General features: G+C 36.0%; 1 protein-coding gene across 1 annotated transcript; it reads left to right on the top strand.

Annotated features, from left to right (window-relative positions):
• The first annotated feature begins 968 nt into the window (after positions 1 to 968).
• Positions 969 to 12,681, top strand: nfkbid (nuclear factor of kappa light polypeptide gene enhancer in B-cells inhibitor, delta). Its single transcript, XM_032559265.1, has 12 exons — positions 969 to 1,113; positions 5,903 to 6,039; positions 6,137 to 6,170; positions 7,227 to 7,414; positions 7,522 to 7,703; positions 8,917 to 9,022; positions 9,131 to 9,277; positions 9,402 to 9,453; positions 9,565 to 9,719; positions 9,956 to 10,072; positions 10,208 to 10,372; positions 10,848 to 12,681. Exons 1-12 carry the CDS (start codon positions 1,098 to 1,100, stop codon positions 10,917 to 10,919), a joined length of 1,371 nt encoding a protein of 456 aa, XP_032415156.1. The 5' UTR covers positions 969 to 1,097; the 3' UTR covers positions 10,920 to 12,681.
• Positions 12,682 to 19,096: the final 6,415 nt, after the last annotated feature.

Here is a 19,096-nt window from a genome sequence, read left to right on the forward strand (position 1 = left end):
TTCTTGTTCAACATTGGTTTTGAAAGTTCTTTTTAGTTATTCCAAAGTAAAATGTAAAATAAATATTCCTTCATTAGATATGAATGACAAGCTCACGTTGATCAAAGTGATGAACAATCAGGTGACATTTTTCAATAAAATATTGAGTTAAGTGATGTGACAAAACTTTTTGTACACTTTGAGTCCGATTACACGTGTTGTAAAACTAACACAAGCGTGATGTTCTTTGGCTGCTGTATTTCAAAAAACATGTTGAAGACTTTTTTGTTATGAGATATTAATTCTGCTGGTTTGCAGAAAATGATGAAGTCTGGTAGTCAATTTGTGACCTTAAGCTCACTACACTTGGGACATGTAGCAGGACAATAATCCAAAACACCACATCTGAATGGCTCAAATAACTAAAGATATAAAAAGTAGCAGTTTGGAGTGGCCTAGTTAAAGGCTGTATTTACATTGAAATGCTGTAGTGCAACATTGAATAAGCAAGTCATGACCAAAAATCCCCTGACTGAAATATAACAATTAAGCAATCCAGAAAGGGCCACAACTCCACAACAACAACGTACAGTAACATTATTTGCCAGTTATAACCAACTCTTCATGGCAGTAGTTGTCTGGTATAATTTTAGCCTTTATATGAAAATTACAGTTTTATATCCTGCTGAACACAATAAAACTACAACAAATAGCACTAATTTGAAATAATTAATAATAAAATAAAAATATTCTTTTAAAAATAGTAATGCTGTTTTTAATGTCAGTTTTCCGTTATCCCAGACTTTCTGTATTACTGTAATTCACACAGCTGATCGCCCAACAAGAGGTTAACTTCTCTATAACTGTGCAACGTCGCATTTCTCCGCACTCTTCTCGCTTGGCTGAAGTTGCGGGGGTGTGCTGGGTTTCCCAGGGGGCGGGGCTTCGAGGCGGGGACAGCGCGGTGCTTACAAGCGGCAGGGGTTGCAAGTCAACAAACCAGACTCACTTCTTCAGCCTACCTGTACGGATCTGTGTACAAGTCCCGTTTCTGAAAAGACTGCTGGCCGAGTGGACGAACCGACGAGAAAGGGACACAGAGCACAACCGTTTCTGACATGCACTTTGATAAATGTGAGTATTAATCCTGTGATGGATTGTTAGATCTAGTTTAAATTAACCATCAATAGGTTTGTCGTTGATGCTTTTCTGGTTAATGTGCTTACACTTGAAAATTAGTTTTGGGACAGATGTAATGTTATTGTGCAAAGTGTTTGTTTTTATATTTCCCCCTAAAATATACATCAGCCTCATCAGGTTATCAAACTATCTTTACCTTGTAATGTTGGCTGCCAAATCTAATAAGGCAACATTTACAAATGCGTCTTATTATTGTTCTTAGTCACACTTTCTTCAACCTGTCTCATCTAGTATTTTACATTGAAATGTCACCCAGTGTGCCATTTCAGTGCAGTGACATCACTATTTGGGTGAATCCAAGAGTCCAGAATTCATTTTGGGGAACCCCTGATGCATCTCCACCCCTGTTTGTATGTTTTCATTTCCTCTTTTGATTAATACCAAAGAGGCAAGTTCTGTGACATGACAGAGACAGCCTGCTTTGCCTAAGCTTCTTTGTTCATCAGGTTTTTTGTTTTTTTTTTGCCTGGGCGATCACTTTACATGTATTTTGTTGCGTGCGGCTGGCCCAAGAGCAAAAACCCACAAAATGAGGAAACTGGTGATGCACTGCCTCTTTCTTGTCTCTGAGGATCGAGTAAAAGAGAAAGGTCGTCGGAATCCCCAGTCCTCCCACGCTCGTGACTCATTGTCCAGGGGTTTCCACAGGGCACAATTTGAATTTAGCACAAACTCGAGTTCAGAGTATTTAGTCTGGCACCAGCTATTAAAAAACCATCCCCTTATTTCCTGTTTCTGTGACTGTGAAGCACGGAGCAACTTCTACATTTGACGAAAGTCCTTTGAATGAATGCACCTTCTCTGGCTGTTTGTGCCAGCGTTGTATCATCACTGAAAAGGCCAAAGGTTGCATTTAGCTGTGAAGATCAAATGAGTCAGCATTAAGTAACTTGTAGTAACACCTCCTGAACCTGAAAACGAAACCCTGCGGGATTGATCTGTTTTGACTGATGTCATTTCGGACGAAAGTGACCTTTTATCAGGTGTTTCGGGGGCACAAAATAGGACACAAGACACTGGCTCTATTTTTTTTTTTACATCAGAATACAAGGGGAAGTGAAACAGTTGTTTTTGAAAAGAGACAAGGCAGGGCAAAGTGAAACCAAAATAATACCTCTTTGCGTGTTGTTTTTCTGTGTTTGCCACAGACAATATCACTATGGTATCACTCATGGGCTTGAAGACAATGCCTGTGCCTCGCATAAATGTAGATGCAACAGAAAACACGAGGCAAACTACATGCGTTTCTAAGTGACGCGTCTCTGACACACTAAAGGCAGGAAGATGTGGTTTGCGTAATGGAGTGAGACAGAAAGGTGTCACAGAAAATGAGTGCTGGCAATCCCATGCTGAAGGTTTTCTGATGAATCTCTCTCACTCTCTGTCTTTCTCTCCATTTTATTTGTACAGCTGCCCGCAAAAGATATTTGTTCCTAATGGAGGAGGTTTTTTTGAGTCTGAGCTTTGTTCTTGGGTTCCACCGACAGGGTGGAAATAGGGCCTTCGTTTTATCTTTCACGTGTAGCGGGGGAAGCTTTTGAGGAAACAAACCTGTGTGGTCGATTGTTGTCGGCTGGAAACAGCAGATTTCTATTATGCGGTGTTGTTTTCTTTTCTGTTTTCACGCTTTTCCTTTACCTGTTGCGTGGAAATGAGACTTAGAAGAGGAAACATGCACATCAAATAAAAGAACAGATGTTTGGGTGCAGGGCAAGAGGAGAAGAAAAAGAAAATCCCTCCATGGAGAAACCAAGTTCAGAATCTCAGAAAAGATCTTTGAAGTGTTTAAAGTTTAAATAGATAATATCTTCAGTGTAAGCTAAAATAAAACTAATAAGATTAAATTAAAAACAAAGCCCTAAAGGGAAGTCCAACTTCAATTATTTATGTTACTTTCATTCTTTTTTTTAACAATTTTTGCTTTTTAAAATGGCAGAAAATCTCTCCGTATTGGAAGTTCACTATTTGTCTCCATCAGTAGATGTTTTTGTTGTTTATTCATATTAAATTTAGTAGATATTATTAGTAAACTGCTTACTGTATTCACTCGTGTTACTCAACAGGAAACACAAAAGTCTTATGCATGTAATCTAAATGTTTTTACATTTTATTGTCAAAACAACTGCAATAGAAATCAATGTTCTCAACCTTGGAAACATTTTGATCTTACATTTTTTTAATCTTACATCAAGATATCAAGATATTTTATGTCTTATGGATGTTAAAAGGTATTTTATATGACCTTTTGAGGCTAATGTAATTAAGTGTCAGTTAACAAAAATAGCATCTTATCTCTAAATTGTGTGATCAGGTTACTTGTTCTTTGATGAAGTATACACAAAAGGCAAGCAGATCAAGTAATTAAGTCCTGCTTACAGATTAAAGTGATAAACCCAAATGAAGAAAAAACAAGATCTTTTTGTCGTCAAGTCCTCAATCGAATTATTCTTTTCAAAAGTGCTAGTAGGCAGACTCCTGTATTTTTTACACCTTTATCTGTGGGTACAGATTTAGTGTCACTGATTATAACCTCCATGGAAAAGTAGAGCTGGAACAAGTCCTATTTTAAAAACCTCCTTTTCACTTTGCTGCTGGAAAGTGTGTGGTGTCATCAAACAAATATCTCCTGCACTCTCTAAAGCTGTCTGAAAAAGGGCTTTCAACAGCTAGCTGAATTTAAAAATGAAACAAATGTTTAAGTAAAAAACACAAATAGGGAAAAAAAAATGTTTTCATCAAAAATGTAACAGGCTGAAAAATAGTTGAAGCAAAAATCCTTTGTGTTTCATTCTAAAAATGGGCAAACAAAATCAAGTTTTTCAAGAAATTTACAAGAAACCTGTGCAAAACATTTCAATCTAAGGAGTTATTGCTAAGGAGTTATTGCTAATTAACTGGATGTTAAAAAGGCAAATGTAAGTCTGAACATTAGAACATTTCAGTCAGATGAAAATAAAGTAAAGAAGAACTCCTTTTTGACCTGCCAAGCATCAGTATTTGAAGACCAAAAATTGTAGCAGAAATTATTTGAAGAACAAAAGTCTGAGTATAAAGTAGACCAGAGTTCACAAAGTTGTGGAGCTGGACTTTAAAGGCAAAAAAAAAAAAAAAAAGAGAAACAGAAATTAATCTGGTATTAAAGTGAGAAAACTGAAGAATCATTCAGACACCTTTTAACATCCATCATGATGATTAAGGGTTTGAGGAACAGAGATACTATTTGATCTTTTATAAGGGATAAAATGTGGACACAGCAGCAAGTAAAACACTGTAATGAGCTTCATGAAAAACCGGATCTATTTTTTACTCTCAATGAGGACTTTAGTTGTTGCTTCATTAATTTGTTCATTTATTCATTAATTAATTTATGTTTGCTTATTTCTGTCATTTTCCTAATGGCTGAAATGAATGCATAAAATAAAAACTAGAAGGAAATGACCTGGAAGGCATTTTCTTGTTTTAAGGGCTTTAAATTCAAATTACTTTTACATTGTTATATGAAAGTCACATTTTGCAAAAAAAAAAAAGGATTTTTCTATGTTTTTATGTATAACTTATTGATGCAAGATGTGGCAGAATAAATAATGTATTTACAAAAAGTATTGAATGTAGGAGCTGCACTGAGCACTAGAAGATGTCCTTATCTTCTTCTTTGTGCAGGAAAAAGCGATCAAAAATTTAATGAAATATAAACAGTGATCCTATGGAAGCAGAGGGATATATTAAAAAGCTTAAGTATCTGGTTATTCTATTTTATCTATTGACCCTTTACACATTGAATATTGCTTCTGTTTGAAAATAAAGGGAGACAGTTAGCCTTCAGAGATTACAAGGTATTTCAGTGGTTTGAAAACTAGCTACATTCATTTTTATTGGAACTTTGCATAAAACAAAGTTCACTGTTTTATATTCAGATTAAATTGTTCATATTTGAATAGTGGAAGTAGCGAAAAGACTGGATAAATGCTTACACGACACACAAAACATGAAGAAGAAGTCTAATCTAAAGATGAAGAATCTACAGAATGGGAATGTTTTTAATGTTCACATGCAAAAGGAATCCTATGATTCATCTTAATGGTAGATGAGTAACATTTTAATGCAGAACAATTTGCAACATGATTCTGCTTTTCATAGTTCCAAACAGTTTGCCTGATGGCAGCAATTAACATTTTTCAAGCGAAAGATATGAGAAGTCATTCTGAGGCCTTTCCCTCCAGCAGCTTTGAAACATGTCCTGTACATATGGAGGATCACATGACCCTTCTCGGCTCCCTCACTATCCACTGCAGGGCCCTCTTTGTCAGTCACATTGCAGCTGCTGTGAGATGCAGTACTTCTTCTGCACACTCTCAAACACTCTTCTGTCCAATGTTGTGAGGATGTGATGGAGGGAGTTACAGGTTACAGTTTAATTTCAACATCTGCTGCTGCCTCTTAGTTTGGTAGTTGTTTGTGTGACAGGAAGAAATTTGCATAGAGGGAAGAAACATTCTCCGTCTGATGAGATCATGCCTATAGAATCCTTGGTAAACACCAAATGCTTTATTTTTTTAAATTAAATCCTCTCATGTTTGGATAGTTTGATGTTTTTGCAGTATGTCACATTCATCTTTTTTTCTGAGTTTGTCTTAAAAGAAATCAATTAGTAACTTGGTATTAAACATCTTAAATCAGGTCAGAAAAAAATGTAATTGTATCTGGTTTTACTCTTATTTTCCAGCACCAAAAGAGAAGGCGTGTTGCACCCAGCCCACAGTAAAGAAACTTTTGGAGCAGAAGAGAAGACGCGAGACGTCAGCTGTGCTTCCCCCCTGCTCTGCTGCCAGTACAAGTCCAATTCCTCCGACTACTATTGCAGTAAGCCCACATACTGACTTAGTCAACGTCTCACCTAATACTTTGTGACTTGTGTCTGTTTAGTGGTCATATACTGTTTTTCTGTTGCATCTGTTAGGAGCTGACTTCACCAGAGACGTTTACATTTACAGGTAAGGGTGAAACATCTAACGCCAAAAGGGACACGTTTTATACACTGATGTGAAATAATGTTCAAATAAACAGAAATAAAAATATCAAAACCTTTCTCATATGTTATGTGAAATATGTTCTGTATAGTTCAAAATGACAACAAAGAAATCTGATATAGGAAAAAATATAAATGCTGCCACAATATGGGTGCGTAATTATGAAAGTAATACTTAGTTAAAGCATTATTTTGATTACATATCAGCATATAGTATTTGTATTTGCCTGCCAAGTTGGTACAAGTTGCCAAGTTGGTACAAGTTGGCACATTCTTCCAAAAGGTTTTTGGACAGTTTAGCCACACCTGGATGGGGTTTTTTGTAAGAAAAACTTTTGTCTTGCAGTCCTTCTTCTTAGTTGAGATAAAAGGAGATTAGAGGAGACTGCTGTCGCATGTAAACCTTAGTTAGCACTTGCTGAACATCCTTGCACCTCCTTGATTGTTACTGTTGCCATCTTTCCAGCTACCTTGACCATTGTGTCCCATCTTTTAATCAGTTTTAGACAATTGGTGCTTTCAATGTATAGTATTGTGACTGGTTTCATAATTTTTTTTAGTGCTGTTTACCAGACTGACCACTTCTTACACGGAGATTCTTTTGATCATTTGTAAGCTCTCTTCAGATTTCAAAATGTCAGGAAAATCCTACTAGGTCAGCTGAATATAAAGAAAGGTTACAATTCAGTAGAATTGATAGCAAGCATAACCTCAAGAAGACAGGATGCTGAAAGGGAATCAGAAGGTGCTTTAACAAAAGTTTAGTTCAAGGTTGTTGTTTTTTTCCTATGACAAATTTCTTTGTTGGTCAGTTTCTTTAAATAATATATTGCAAGTTAAAGGTAAGAACAGCTTGGGGGGATTTATTTTTAACAAAATAGAACCTTACAGATATTTTGCACTCAGAGGTGGTTCTTCCATGAATGTTGCTCTGGCTGAGCCCTTCCCTTATTTGGGAATTTTAAGAAAAAGGCAGAATAAAAAGTCATAATAAGATGTTGACTGGTGTTTTCCATTGTAGGTGGAGCAATAAGCTACTCTGACATGGCAGTGAGCTATCATTCTTGGGCCCCACCCCATGAATCCACTAACAGTTACTACAGCAGTGACCCAGGACCCAGTTATGATTCATCCTACCTTCCGATGCAACCTGAATACAGCACACAGCAGCAAGTCTCAATTTTTGGAGACTCAATATCTACGCCATATGTAAGAGAAATATTCTCAGTGTGGTGCATCTTTGAATTTGTAGCATTTCTGAGTCCATAAACCTGTTAAGAGGTCAATAGTGGCTTACATTTGACTTTTTTTTTCAGGACTGCTCTATGGCGGTTCCAGAACCCAGTGTGGCTCCATCTTGGTCCCATCTGAGTCTGAGTGATAACACACAGCATATATATAGCTCTTCAATGGATACTTTAAAACTGGATGAAGCCAGGATGCTGCTCAGTGGGATGGACTACAGCAGGGCCACTTGTCAGGACGAAGACGGTGACACGTGAGTTATTATATTTAAACTTTATTAACCATGTAAGAAAGCCAATGTCTCTTTTTACGAGAGTGACCTGGCTAAGAGGTCGGCTCTTTTAATAAGTGCCTATTTGCATCATGCTAAGAATAGGTCATAGCTGGTAAGTCAAACAGCATACAGAACTATTCCTATCAAATATAATATACCCCGAATATTGTTTTATTAATTGGAAAGAGTGAAACATTGTTGCAATTATTTAAAAACATTTTTGATAACTTTTATAAGGGATTTATGCATTTTTTTCTTCAGAATTTGGATGCGTTGTTTTATTATTATTAGGCTATTTTAAAATTTCTGAGCCTGAAATATTGATATGTCAGGGTTAGGCGGATCAACAAACAAGAAAATAAATAAAACAGTGACAATCTCTACATCTCAAAGAAATTTTCCTCAAAGCAAATTTGAAAGATTGTGACACACTCAGTGTTTCTCCTTTGACATCATGCATCATTTTTTAATATATTTCTATAGGCTGATTTTATTGCACAAAACTTTGGGATTTTATGTCTGTGAGAAGCACTTCATAAACAAACTTTGCTTACTAACTTACTATATGTGAAATTAGAAAGAGATTAGAAAGAGTTAAGAAGTCCAGAGACAACCCAGTGGTGGTGTTAATCAAAAGTTTTATTTTTCATGCTATTCTTTATATACCTAATTGATATCTCGATGGTTATTTTGATATACTTTAAACAAAGAATGTGCACCTACCTAAAGTCTTATTGGTCTTGAAAATGAAAGATTGTTTAAAGAAAAGGGAGTCTCAGAGATTGTGGCTAAAACAGGCTAACAGACTGAAAAATTGGGAAACACAGAGTTGTATACGTACAATACACAACATGAGTTTGGCTGAAAAATAAGATTGAGGAAGCTCTGCCACGTCTATCATGACTGAACTGTTGATTTGGAGATGATTGTAAACAAATTCCTTACTACTATCGAGTTTTGTTTTTGGCAGTGAGCTGAAAGTGAAAACCAAATTTGGAACATGGTAATTTTTTGAATGATTAAAAAGAAAGTCTGAGTCATTGTCTTATGCTAGAGTCAGATAAGATGAAAAAAACAAACAAAAAAAAAACATTTTCAGCAGAGAAAAGCAATAACACGGAATAACTGTGGGGATGACCACAGTTACACAATATCATTTACAAGTGACTCATCATTTGTTTTTCTTGAACAGTATCCTGCACATCTACACAGCCAAAGGACTCCGGGAGTACGCCATTGCTGCTGCAGAGAGGCTGAGGGAAGTGGGGAGGCTTGATGCCAAGGAGCACAAGGGAAAGGTATGAAATAAAATGTGAATAGAAATGCGCTACGCAAAACAAATGATTTCTCTTGGCGTTGTTTAAGAAATATAATTGAGTGATTGTATGCTAAATGTGATTTTGCAGACTGCCTTACTGGTGGCAGTGACAGCCAACCAGCCAGAGATTGTACAGGATCTTCTGTTGTTAGGAGCGGACATAAATGCCTGCGACTTTAAAGGTCAAACTGCTCTTCATTTGGCTGCTCACTATGGATTCCCAGCAGTTCTCCAGGTAAAGAAACAACAACAATGGTTTAGTTTTTCATCATACCCAAAAAAAAAAGTTACAAAAGAGATTTATTATTTTATTTTATTTTTTTTAACAATCCTCACCAGTGATTTCTATTTTTCTGCAGGCAATTCTGTCAGGTAGACCAAATGTCAACCTGGAAGCTCGCAACTTTGAAGGTAATTTAATGTCTTACATTTTTTTTTATGGAAACAAGCAAACACTGTTGTTTTATAACCCATAAACAATGTATTTTGAAAGCCATATATCATTTTATTTTTTTGCGTTAGGCATGACACCTCTACACTGTGCAGCCATTTCTCACAGTGTCACCGTGAAAGCTTCTTCAGCTGCACCGGCAGATGTTAGTCTTCAGACAAAAGCTGAGGAGAAGCTGTCATGTGTACGGATGCTTTTCCATGCAGGGGCTTCCCTTCTCAGCCAGGTACTTTAGCTCAGCAGAGACACAGTTTATTACAGTACTTATGTCAAACCAAGAACTTTGAGTGAGAAAGTACAAGGGAAGTGCCACGTTTCATTTAACCAACATGATGACATAGTTTGGCCACCCTCTCTCTCTACTCTCTCTTTTGTTTTGTCTCTCCGCTTTGACTTTCAAATGCTGTTGTTGAAGTGGTGGTTTCATAATTCTTTCCCTCACTTCCCGTTATCAAATTCCAGGAAATCAAAAGTAACAAGACAGTGCTTCACTTGGCTGTGAAGGAGGGGAACATTAAGCTTGTGGACTACCTGCTGGGGAGTCGCCTCCAAAACATGAAAGACTTTGTTAATATGAAAGTGAGTCCCACACTGACCTGAAAGTCAGAACTGTATTCTCGGTTTGATTCCGCGCACGAGTTCACTGTACGTTGTACCTGAAAATTGCGCTGACTGAACTTTTCAAGTCATAACATCTTAACACGTTTGCGACAGGCCCATGGTCACACTGCTTTACACATGGCGGCGGGTCTTCATGGCAACCAAAACCAGGAGAAGATCCTGCAGCTGCTGCTGGACCGAGGAGCCGATCCCAGCATTCGCAACCTGGAGAACGACCAGCCAGCTCACCTGCTGCAGAGTGGCCCGCAAGGAGAACGGGTAAGCTGCCAATCATTTCTCACTGTTAGCCCCAGTAAATATCTTAGCTACTGCTGATAACTGTCTTTGTGTCTTTATTTGGTGTAAATCCAAATTAGGCTGTTGTGGAGGCTGAATTCTTGTTAAAAAAAAAATGGAATGAGGTTTAAGTTAACATTATTTTATTACTTTTTACACTGTTTGACTTTTCAGCTATTGTTTGTATTCAAAGTGATAAAAGGTTAAAGGCTGATAAAATACTTCATTCACATTAGATGTGGAGACATTTTTCAGACTGGAGCTGCTTCATGATGGTAGAAGTTTACTTTGGTCTTGGACATAAACTTAAACCTCTGAATTTATGCTAAATGAATATTCCAATAGAGTTATCGACTGCAATTAAAGAAGAGCCTCATGTAGAACGGTCCTTTTAAACACGGCCGCTTTTTGTCCTAAGGTAAACTAATCTCACCGAGTTATCCTTTCTGTTCCACAGCTCAAATTCATGTTGAAAAGACGAAGCAGTTCTCGTTCTGGCAGGACCAGGAACAACTTAGATCACTTGTAATCCCGATTTGCTGGGATGAAACGTCTTCAAGGTGACTCCTCTGTTGAGAAGGGGAGAAACTTTTCAGTTTAATTTGGGAGTCTTTGACCTAAATGTTGAGTAAAAAAAGTTTGATTACTTTTGACTTTTTTCAGATAAATTGTGCCCATGACTTACTGCCCATAAAGTAGAATATTTCTAAAATATTGGATTTTGCTATCAGTCTATTAGGTAAAACATTTTTACAAATTCTCAAAATCTAAAAAAAAACGAGAAATTTGGGTTATTATCAAAATAATGTGACACAAACACAATATTAGATAACAAAAACATAAGGAAATCGATTATGTATTTTTGCTTCTCTGAAGCCTGGAGTACTTATTTCTTTGATAGGTCTATCTCCCAATTCAAAGTTGATTTCTGTGAAATCGTGAGTAAAAGCTCTGGGACCATGTCCCTGAAACCTCTCTGACTCCTTTGGTTAAAACCCCTCACTGATACGATATCATAATGATACTCGGAGCAGCGGTTTTGAGATCGATCAACACGTGTCTTCTTCTGTTAAGAACGATTGATTTTCAAACAAGAACCTATTCAATGGTTTGTTGTCTGTATGGACCATACATATGTTGTGTGCGACACTGGATGCAATTTTTTTTCATTATGGAAAAAGAAACTTTACTGTGTAAAACTTAAGAAACTATGACAAAGAATGTTTTTTTTTTCTCAAGCAGACATCAGACGAGTCAGCGCGATGACAAACTGTCTGATTCACTGTACATTTTACTTATGAGTCACAAGTAAAAGTACAATAACACTGTTTCCATAAGATTGTTTTTATGGTTGAGGGCAGGCTTTAAACAGTCCCAATTACATTTAGCGTGAGAGATATGAGCAGGGTGGAAAATACACCATCCCACTATAAGAGCTGTGTCAGGCAGTAATTTACACTTGTAGTGAAAGAGTATTTATTTTTCAAGATCTCTTTTTACCCACCTACCTGTACTGATATGAGGAGGATGAACCCTTGTAACATGTGAAAGACAATCATTAAGTCTGTCACTTGTGTGTCATCTTTGACATTTCTCTATAGCACAAAGAAAACAATTAATCTTGCTGCGTGATTAACTCCATTTCAAGCAGCTCCTGACTAAGATTACTGTAAAACTATTTCAGTGACAGATGAGGTAATATGAGCATAGACAATATTCACTTAAAATCTGCCTTATTAGGTCTGAAAAAAAATCCAGTTCATTTGAATTTTTTACTGCCTTAATCTGACTTTTTTTAAGCTGTTTTAACATCTAAGGCATTACAGAATGACTATGATTGTTATGCTTTGTGTTTCTATTTATTGTATTGTTAAGCTATATTCTCCATTTTCTCTCATGAAATGAGGTAACATGAACTTCAACAATAGACAATATTCATTTAAAATCTGCCTTATTAGGTCTGAAGAAAAATCTAGTTCATTTGAATTTTTTACTGCCTTAATCTGGCTTTTTTTTTTTTTTTAAAGCTGTTTTAACATCTAAGGCATTACAGAATGACTATGATTGTTATGCTTTGTGTTTCTATTTATTGTATTGTTAAGCTATTTTCTCTATTTTCTCCCATGAAATGATCATGGAAGACAGAACAACAAACATGTCAGAAAATCTTTTGTTGCTTTTGACCAACATGTGCAGTACTCACAGTGATGCAAACTGGACAAATGTATGATTTGTAATCATGCTGCCAATTTTATTGCTCAACACAAATAAAATATATTTAAGACAAATCACATTTGCTTCATGTGTTCTGTTAAGCAGACTCTTGTGGACGGAATCATTTTCATGAGAAGAATTATACCTAAAGTAATCATAAGTATAGGGATCAAATTAAGATGCGTTGGATGACCCGGTTTATTGACCATCGTCAGATATATTCTATATTTTTGCCAAAAAGACATTATAAGAAAACAATGCATTTGTCAGCAGGGGTCCTGTGACGGCACTCTTCCTTTGTAGGCATGTGCTACATTTTCTATACAGCTGGAGGAGGAACTGCAACAGAGAAAGAAATATGAGACAGGATGACAGTGAAAGAGCTCTTACTGTTGCATTTAAGCACAACGTGGCTGTAAGCAGTCCAGCTCAGACAAAGTAACTCACCTTCTGTTTTTGGTATCTGGGTACCAGATGTGCTGGAGCTGTTTTAAGAGGGACATATGAAAATAAACACTTAATTATACTTCATATGTATTTTATTTCATTTAACCCTTTCACGCATAGAGGTCACTACAATAGATAATGGTTTAAAAAGAGCAAAGAAACACATTTGGGTGTGGGGATGGTTGGACTCTATACACTGCCACCTATTGGTCAATTAGTTCAACTTCAATCTGACTAGGCTGGCAGTCAGACAGAAATTGACTAGCAAATACTTTGCTGCACCAAAGTATGACACCTTTACTTTGTCATACTTTATCAATATGAAAATTATTGATAACAACTATTAATGAGTGGGGGTTTAAAAAATGTGTTAAATGCGTTAACTTTCAATTTTATGTTGGCAGGAAATTTCACCTAATAATTTTCCCATAAAAGAGGACATCATGGCTGACTGCCTGTTTGTACTGTGTTTGTATTGTACTGGAAAATATTTGCACAGAAAAAGCATATTCTGTGTATTAGATCCTGCATTTTCAATATTCTTTGAAGATGAATTTAATGTTGCAACCCTTCATGTGCAATATCTGAGTGTGTGCACATATTGACTCACACACATGTGGTTGGAAATGTGGGTGCTTGCTTATGCGGTTACTTCTTGGTATGTACAGTCATGTGTTTGTTGCTTTTCTCTTTGTTGCTTCAACATTAATCCACCAAGGACTATAGATCTAAATTAGCCTTGATGTACAATCTGGCATGTCTATGGTGAAAAGCAATATTTCAAATAATAAATCAGCAAGGTTTTTGAAAATTAATTTTATTATTATTGTTATTTAGTCCAGAGAGCAATGTTTTTGTTGTTCTTTGAGAAATATTTGTCGTGGTCTGAAGTTGTGTTTCTTTTCATCACGCAGACCAGTATTAGAAAATGGTAAAATGTGGTATTTTGGTATATTAGTTCAATAGTAATAGTTTTACTTTTCTCCCAAGGACCTAAAACACGACTGCTATTGATCTCTCTAATTTTTCTTTAGACATGAATGTGTGCATGGTTGTTTGTCCTGTGTATCTCTGTGTTGCCCCCTGATGGACTGGTACCCTGCCTCCCACCCAACGGCTGATATATATACTGTAGGTTAGAGATAAGTTGGGGCTTGTGAAAACAGATATAGTCAATGAATAGATGAATGGATGTATAGTTTTCACTCGGTGTAGAATATTCATAATTTTACATTTTTAAAATCAGTGAAAAGGTCTGAACAACATGTTTTAGGAAATGAGCTGCATATTTTATGTGCAGGGCTTAAGTCGGCTGAAATGACAGAGAAATGAAAAGTTCAGAGAGGTTTTCATAATTCATGCATGAAAGGGTTAAATTAGTTACTGTAAAATATACTTGTACTGTGAAAACTGTGGCAACAACTTTGTCTTGAATTTGTCAAAGTGTGCACATTTTGAGAATTACCAGATCTAAAACGAGTTGGAGCCACAGGGTTCTGATTTGTGGTGCTTAAAAGTTTGTAAACGCTTTAGAGATTTCATTTTTTAATCATTTGCTTTGAAGAACTAGGTTTCACCTACTGTAGTTACTAGAAACAGACTCTGTCTCAATAAAATTCATTGATTAAAAAAAAAGAACATTTGCACTTTCGCCTTGTAAGAATTATGAGTTTAGATCTTTGAGTGGCACAACTTTAAGAGTTTTTCCTTTTTGCATTAAGAGGAAAACATAGCTGCCTTGTTCTTATTCAGAAAAAAAAAACTAAATGTAAATATTTTCATTAACCGTGATCAGAAGAATGTTATTGTATAAACACAAAAGAAAAAATAAGATGTTGAGTTTCCTATGGAAATAAAGGAAAAAACAGAAACCAGAAAAAATAGAACTAAATTATGTTATAACATTAAAATGATATTTTTCTAACAATCAACTCTTATGGTATCACATTATAACAATATATATTTATTGTGTTTTAAATAAAAAGAGTTCACATTCTTACAATATAAATGTTATATTGTTTTAACATGATTGTTGTACAGACATGGACATGAAATTGTTTGAACAGTAAAGTTTTACATTACAACTTTACATCTGTTAGAACTTTATAGGCCTAATGAAACAGAAGACAGTGCAGATAAACAACTCTGAGAATATCTCGCCAATTGAAACTGAACAAGCTTTTATGCCTAGATTTTTTTTTTTTTACTCTTAGGAAAAACACAAAGTCTTTTGAATATGAAGATGTAGCAATTTATGATGTATCCGAATGTGAAATATTTTACATTTTGTCAAGAAATCTTCAGTAGTTTCCATTTATCCAGTTTTAGTTTCTTTACAACATTTCTGTCAGTCTGATGTCAGAACCCTGACTTTCCTAAACATTACCTCAGTTCTATTTTTTGCACCTCACAAACTCAAGTCTGGTTTTTCGTCCTTAGGAGTTTACCGGTTTAATTCAGGACTTATTGTTTATTGAGGGGAACAGTCCCAGTGAAGTGAAACATGCCTAAGTAAGTGACTTTTTCAACCAAATTTCATAGCTGGAATTTTTGTGCTGAAATGCAATATTCATTTCTTCATAAAAAGTCACTTCTCATTTCATCAAACTACATAATGGTTAGTTATACATTTACGGTATCTTACGATCCTTGGTGACATTTTTCACATGCTGTGATCTCATAGCGATGTTTGTTGGTTGGTAAGTTCTGAGAAGGGTAACTATAGTCCTATTGTGAAGTCCCGAAGCTGTCATCCAAAAGAATTAATTTTACCTTCAGCTTAATTACAACAGGGTATTAACACAAGCAGTTACTGTAAAACAAAACAAAAAAACAAAAGAAAAAAGAAAATAAAACATAACAATATAATATAATATAATATAATATAATATAATATAATCACTTTCTTAAAATATTGGCTTAAGTGATTTTTTAAATCTAAATCTTCTAAATTTGGCAAAAAGTGGTAGTGATTTTTTTTCTTTTTTTTAAATAAAATAGCAGCAGTATTTTATTTATATATAAGGGCTTCAAGCCTTTATATATATATATATATATATATATATATATATATATATATATATATATATATATATATATAATCATTTCATACTACACATTTTTATCACCTGTAAAACCTGCTTTTATTATATTTCTGTAAATGTGATTATACTGTATCTTAGACTTATAAAAACAGAAACCTTAAGAGTTTTCAAACTTTTAAGCACCATGACCGCAGACCAAAATGCCAAGTCCTTGTCCTCCTGAAACAGCAGCTCTTGTCTTTATTCCTGTCTTGCCATTCAAGCAACATGCGATTAGCTGAGAGTAGATTTCCCACATTCACTACCAACACACAAGGAGTGTCTCTGCTTGAATGCATACATTTAAACAAATGCCTTTCAGGCCAAGCACTGAGATGGAAGCGTCAAGGAAGCATTAAAAATTTGTTTTTTCCTCTAATGGTTGTTTATGAACTCACTGATGTGATGGAAGTGAATTTTTGTGTCGAACAAGGAGAAAGCACTTATATTCAAGTGGCATCCAGGAAGGGAGAGGGTAAAATTTAAAAAAATCTTTTAAAGTTGTTTCAAGAACAGATTTTTTTTTTTTCACCGCATAGATTCTGTAATCAGTTCAACATCATTCATACGACATGCACGGGCAGATCATTCGCTAAATCTAACTTAATTCTTACTTGGATGAGGATTTAAAGCATTTTGTGAATTTTTTGCCTGTTTGAGGAATGATAGATAAGTTATAGAAGTTTGATCTTTTATATATTTACTAAAGTCTCAGTATTACTGGCATATTTGAAAAAAATAAAAATAAAAAATTAAACTTACTCAGGGCTATTAAAATGCCAGAGACAAACATAACGACAGCAAGGATGACCCCTGTAGTCCTCAGTGTCTCATAATCTGCAGGGGATAAAATGACAAGTGACTTAAACAAGTAAAGGTATTAATGTTAAAAATACGATGCAAAGGATTGGATGAATATCATCTACCAAAAACATTTAGGTCCAATATACCACATGGATCATCTTCGATCTAAACCGTCCCATTGTAGCTCTGGATGTAGGTTTATGATGATTGTCTTGCTAGAAGGTGAATCTTTACAAAATTCCCAAATCATATTTAGAAGCTAAACTGTTTTCCTCAAGAACTGCCTTTAACACAGAAGCCAGAAAAATCTGTTTTGTTGTCATTTGAGCACATCATGTCCTTGTAGGTCTTTTCTGCTCTGTATTAATGCTCTTTTTGCCTGTTGCTTTTACGCAGATGACCATATCTTAGTAGGTTTGTGTATTAATTACATTGAGATTGTATAAAAGCTGGGCTATTTTTTTAAACTGCTGTATGTCTTCCCGCCTGGTGTGCTCCTGGGTCTTCATGGTACTTTTTGTTCACTGATGTTCTATGGCAAACCTCCAGTCTTGCTTAGGGGCTTCACACTTCGATTATACCTTCCCTTCTTTTGGTCTATTATGTAAAATACATGAAGTTTGTGGCTATAATGTGACAAAATGTAAAAGAGTGGCATATTTTTGCAGAGTGCTGCAATCGGATGAAATCTTACCATAGTGAAAGTCACTTTGGTCTGGAAACACTGATTCTGTAAAAGAAAGACTCTCGTCATTTACAGATCCAGAACTGCTGATTTCAGCAGAGCAGTTTAAGGTTGTGTTGAAATTGAGCGGGGTCTTCTGTTCTTATGTCTGCAGACTTGGCTTCAACACACTTTGGGAGCTTTTTTTCTTGCCCTACACAGAACGGCACTCAATGCAGCATCTTCGCTCAGCAGAAAAAAAAAAAAAGGGTTTCAAGCCAGCAGCAGCAGCAGAGGCAAGAATATGGGAAAGGAGGGGGTAAGAGCTTCAACAGAAAAAAAGCAGTTATGTAATTTTCAACAAGATCTATAATTACTAATGATATCTTTTGCTGCCAGAATTCATAAACACAAAAGTGTTAGAGGCTGGAGATGCTGCCAATAGTATGTTTTTATTGAGCTCTCAGTCCCAAGTGGTTGAACTGGTATTTTATATGTAACACCACTGCTCTCCCACAGCTGTGAAACTATTCTGATTTTGCAGAAGTGCTAAAAACTGACCTTCTCAGTTTGGTAGTTTACTCAGGAACTCCCCTCATTGTGACACCGATCCATGCATCATTACTTTAACAAGCTTCCATTACTTTTGTAATAATCAAACATAAAGACAGGGATCAAACAAACTAAAATTACATTTTTTTTCTTCTCCTTTAGGTCCAAAATATCTTTCTGAGTACTAAATGATAGAGACAGAAGTAAAGAGAACAAACCCGTGGTGGCCATGGCTGCGATGCAAAGATGCTGAAGAGCTCTGTCTCCTTCTGGAAATTTAGCAAGTTGCTGGGTTGCAGTTACAGCCTGGATAGGGTTGGAGAAACTGGGCAGTGCAGCAGGCAGAACATCTTACTGTGACTGCATTGTACAAGCTCAGCAGGCGTCCCTCTGCTGGTGATAATGAAAAACTGCATCCATCCTTCGCATCTACTGGTGCAATCCCGGGGCAATCCCAATAGTGATGAAGCACACAGGCTGCAGATTAAAGGAGACGGTGGCCCAGCCCGAAGAAAAAAAAATGGATATAACAAAGAGACAATATCCAACTACTTCAGTGAACTGTAAAGTCTTATTTTGTGAGCATTTTTAATTCATGGAAAAAATAGACTAAATGACATATTTTATTTTGAGAATATCTGAATAATTTTACCTATTTTCCAGCTATTAATGTCCAGAGAGATGAGTTTGCATGCAGTGAAAGCAGCACTTCCCATGTTCTCTGTTGCAGTGTCGGGGGAATACACCCGAATGCAGTGTTTCCTCTTACAGAAGCTACCACCACACTAGAGTGTAAAGCTGCCATTTAGCAGCTTGAAAACAAAAGAAGGGTGCAATGTAGTTCTTAAAGAAAATCTTTCTGAATGCTGCATAATGCAGTGAGTCCTCACACACTGCTGGTAGTTACAACTGCATGTGTAACTGAACAGTGTGCAGCGTCAG

Source organism: Xiphophorus hellerii, chromosome 3, assembly GCF_003331165.1.
Source record: "Xiphophorus hellerii strain 12219 chromosome 3, Xiphophorus_hellerii-4.1, whole genome shotgun sequence".
Lineage (NCBI taxonomy): Eukaryota > Metazoa > Chordata > Actinopteri > Cyprinodontiformes > Poeciliidae > Xiphophorus > Xiphophorus hellerii.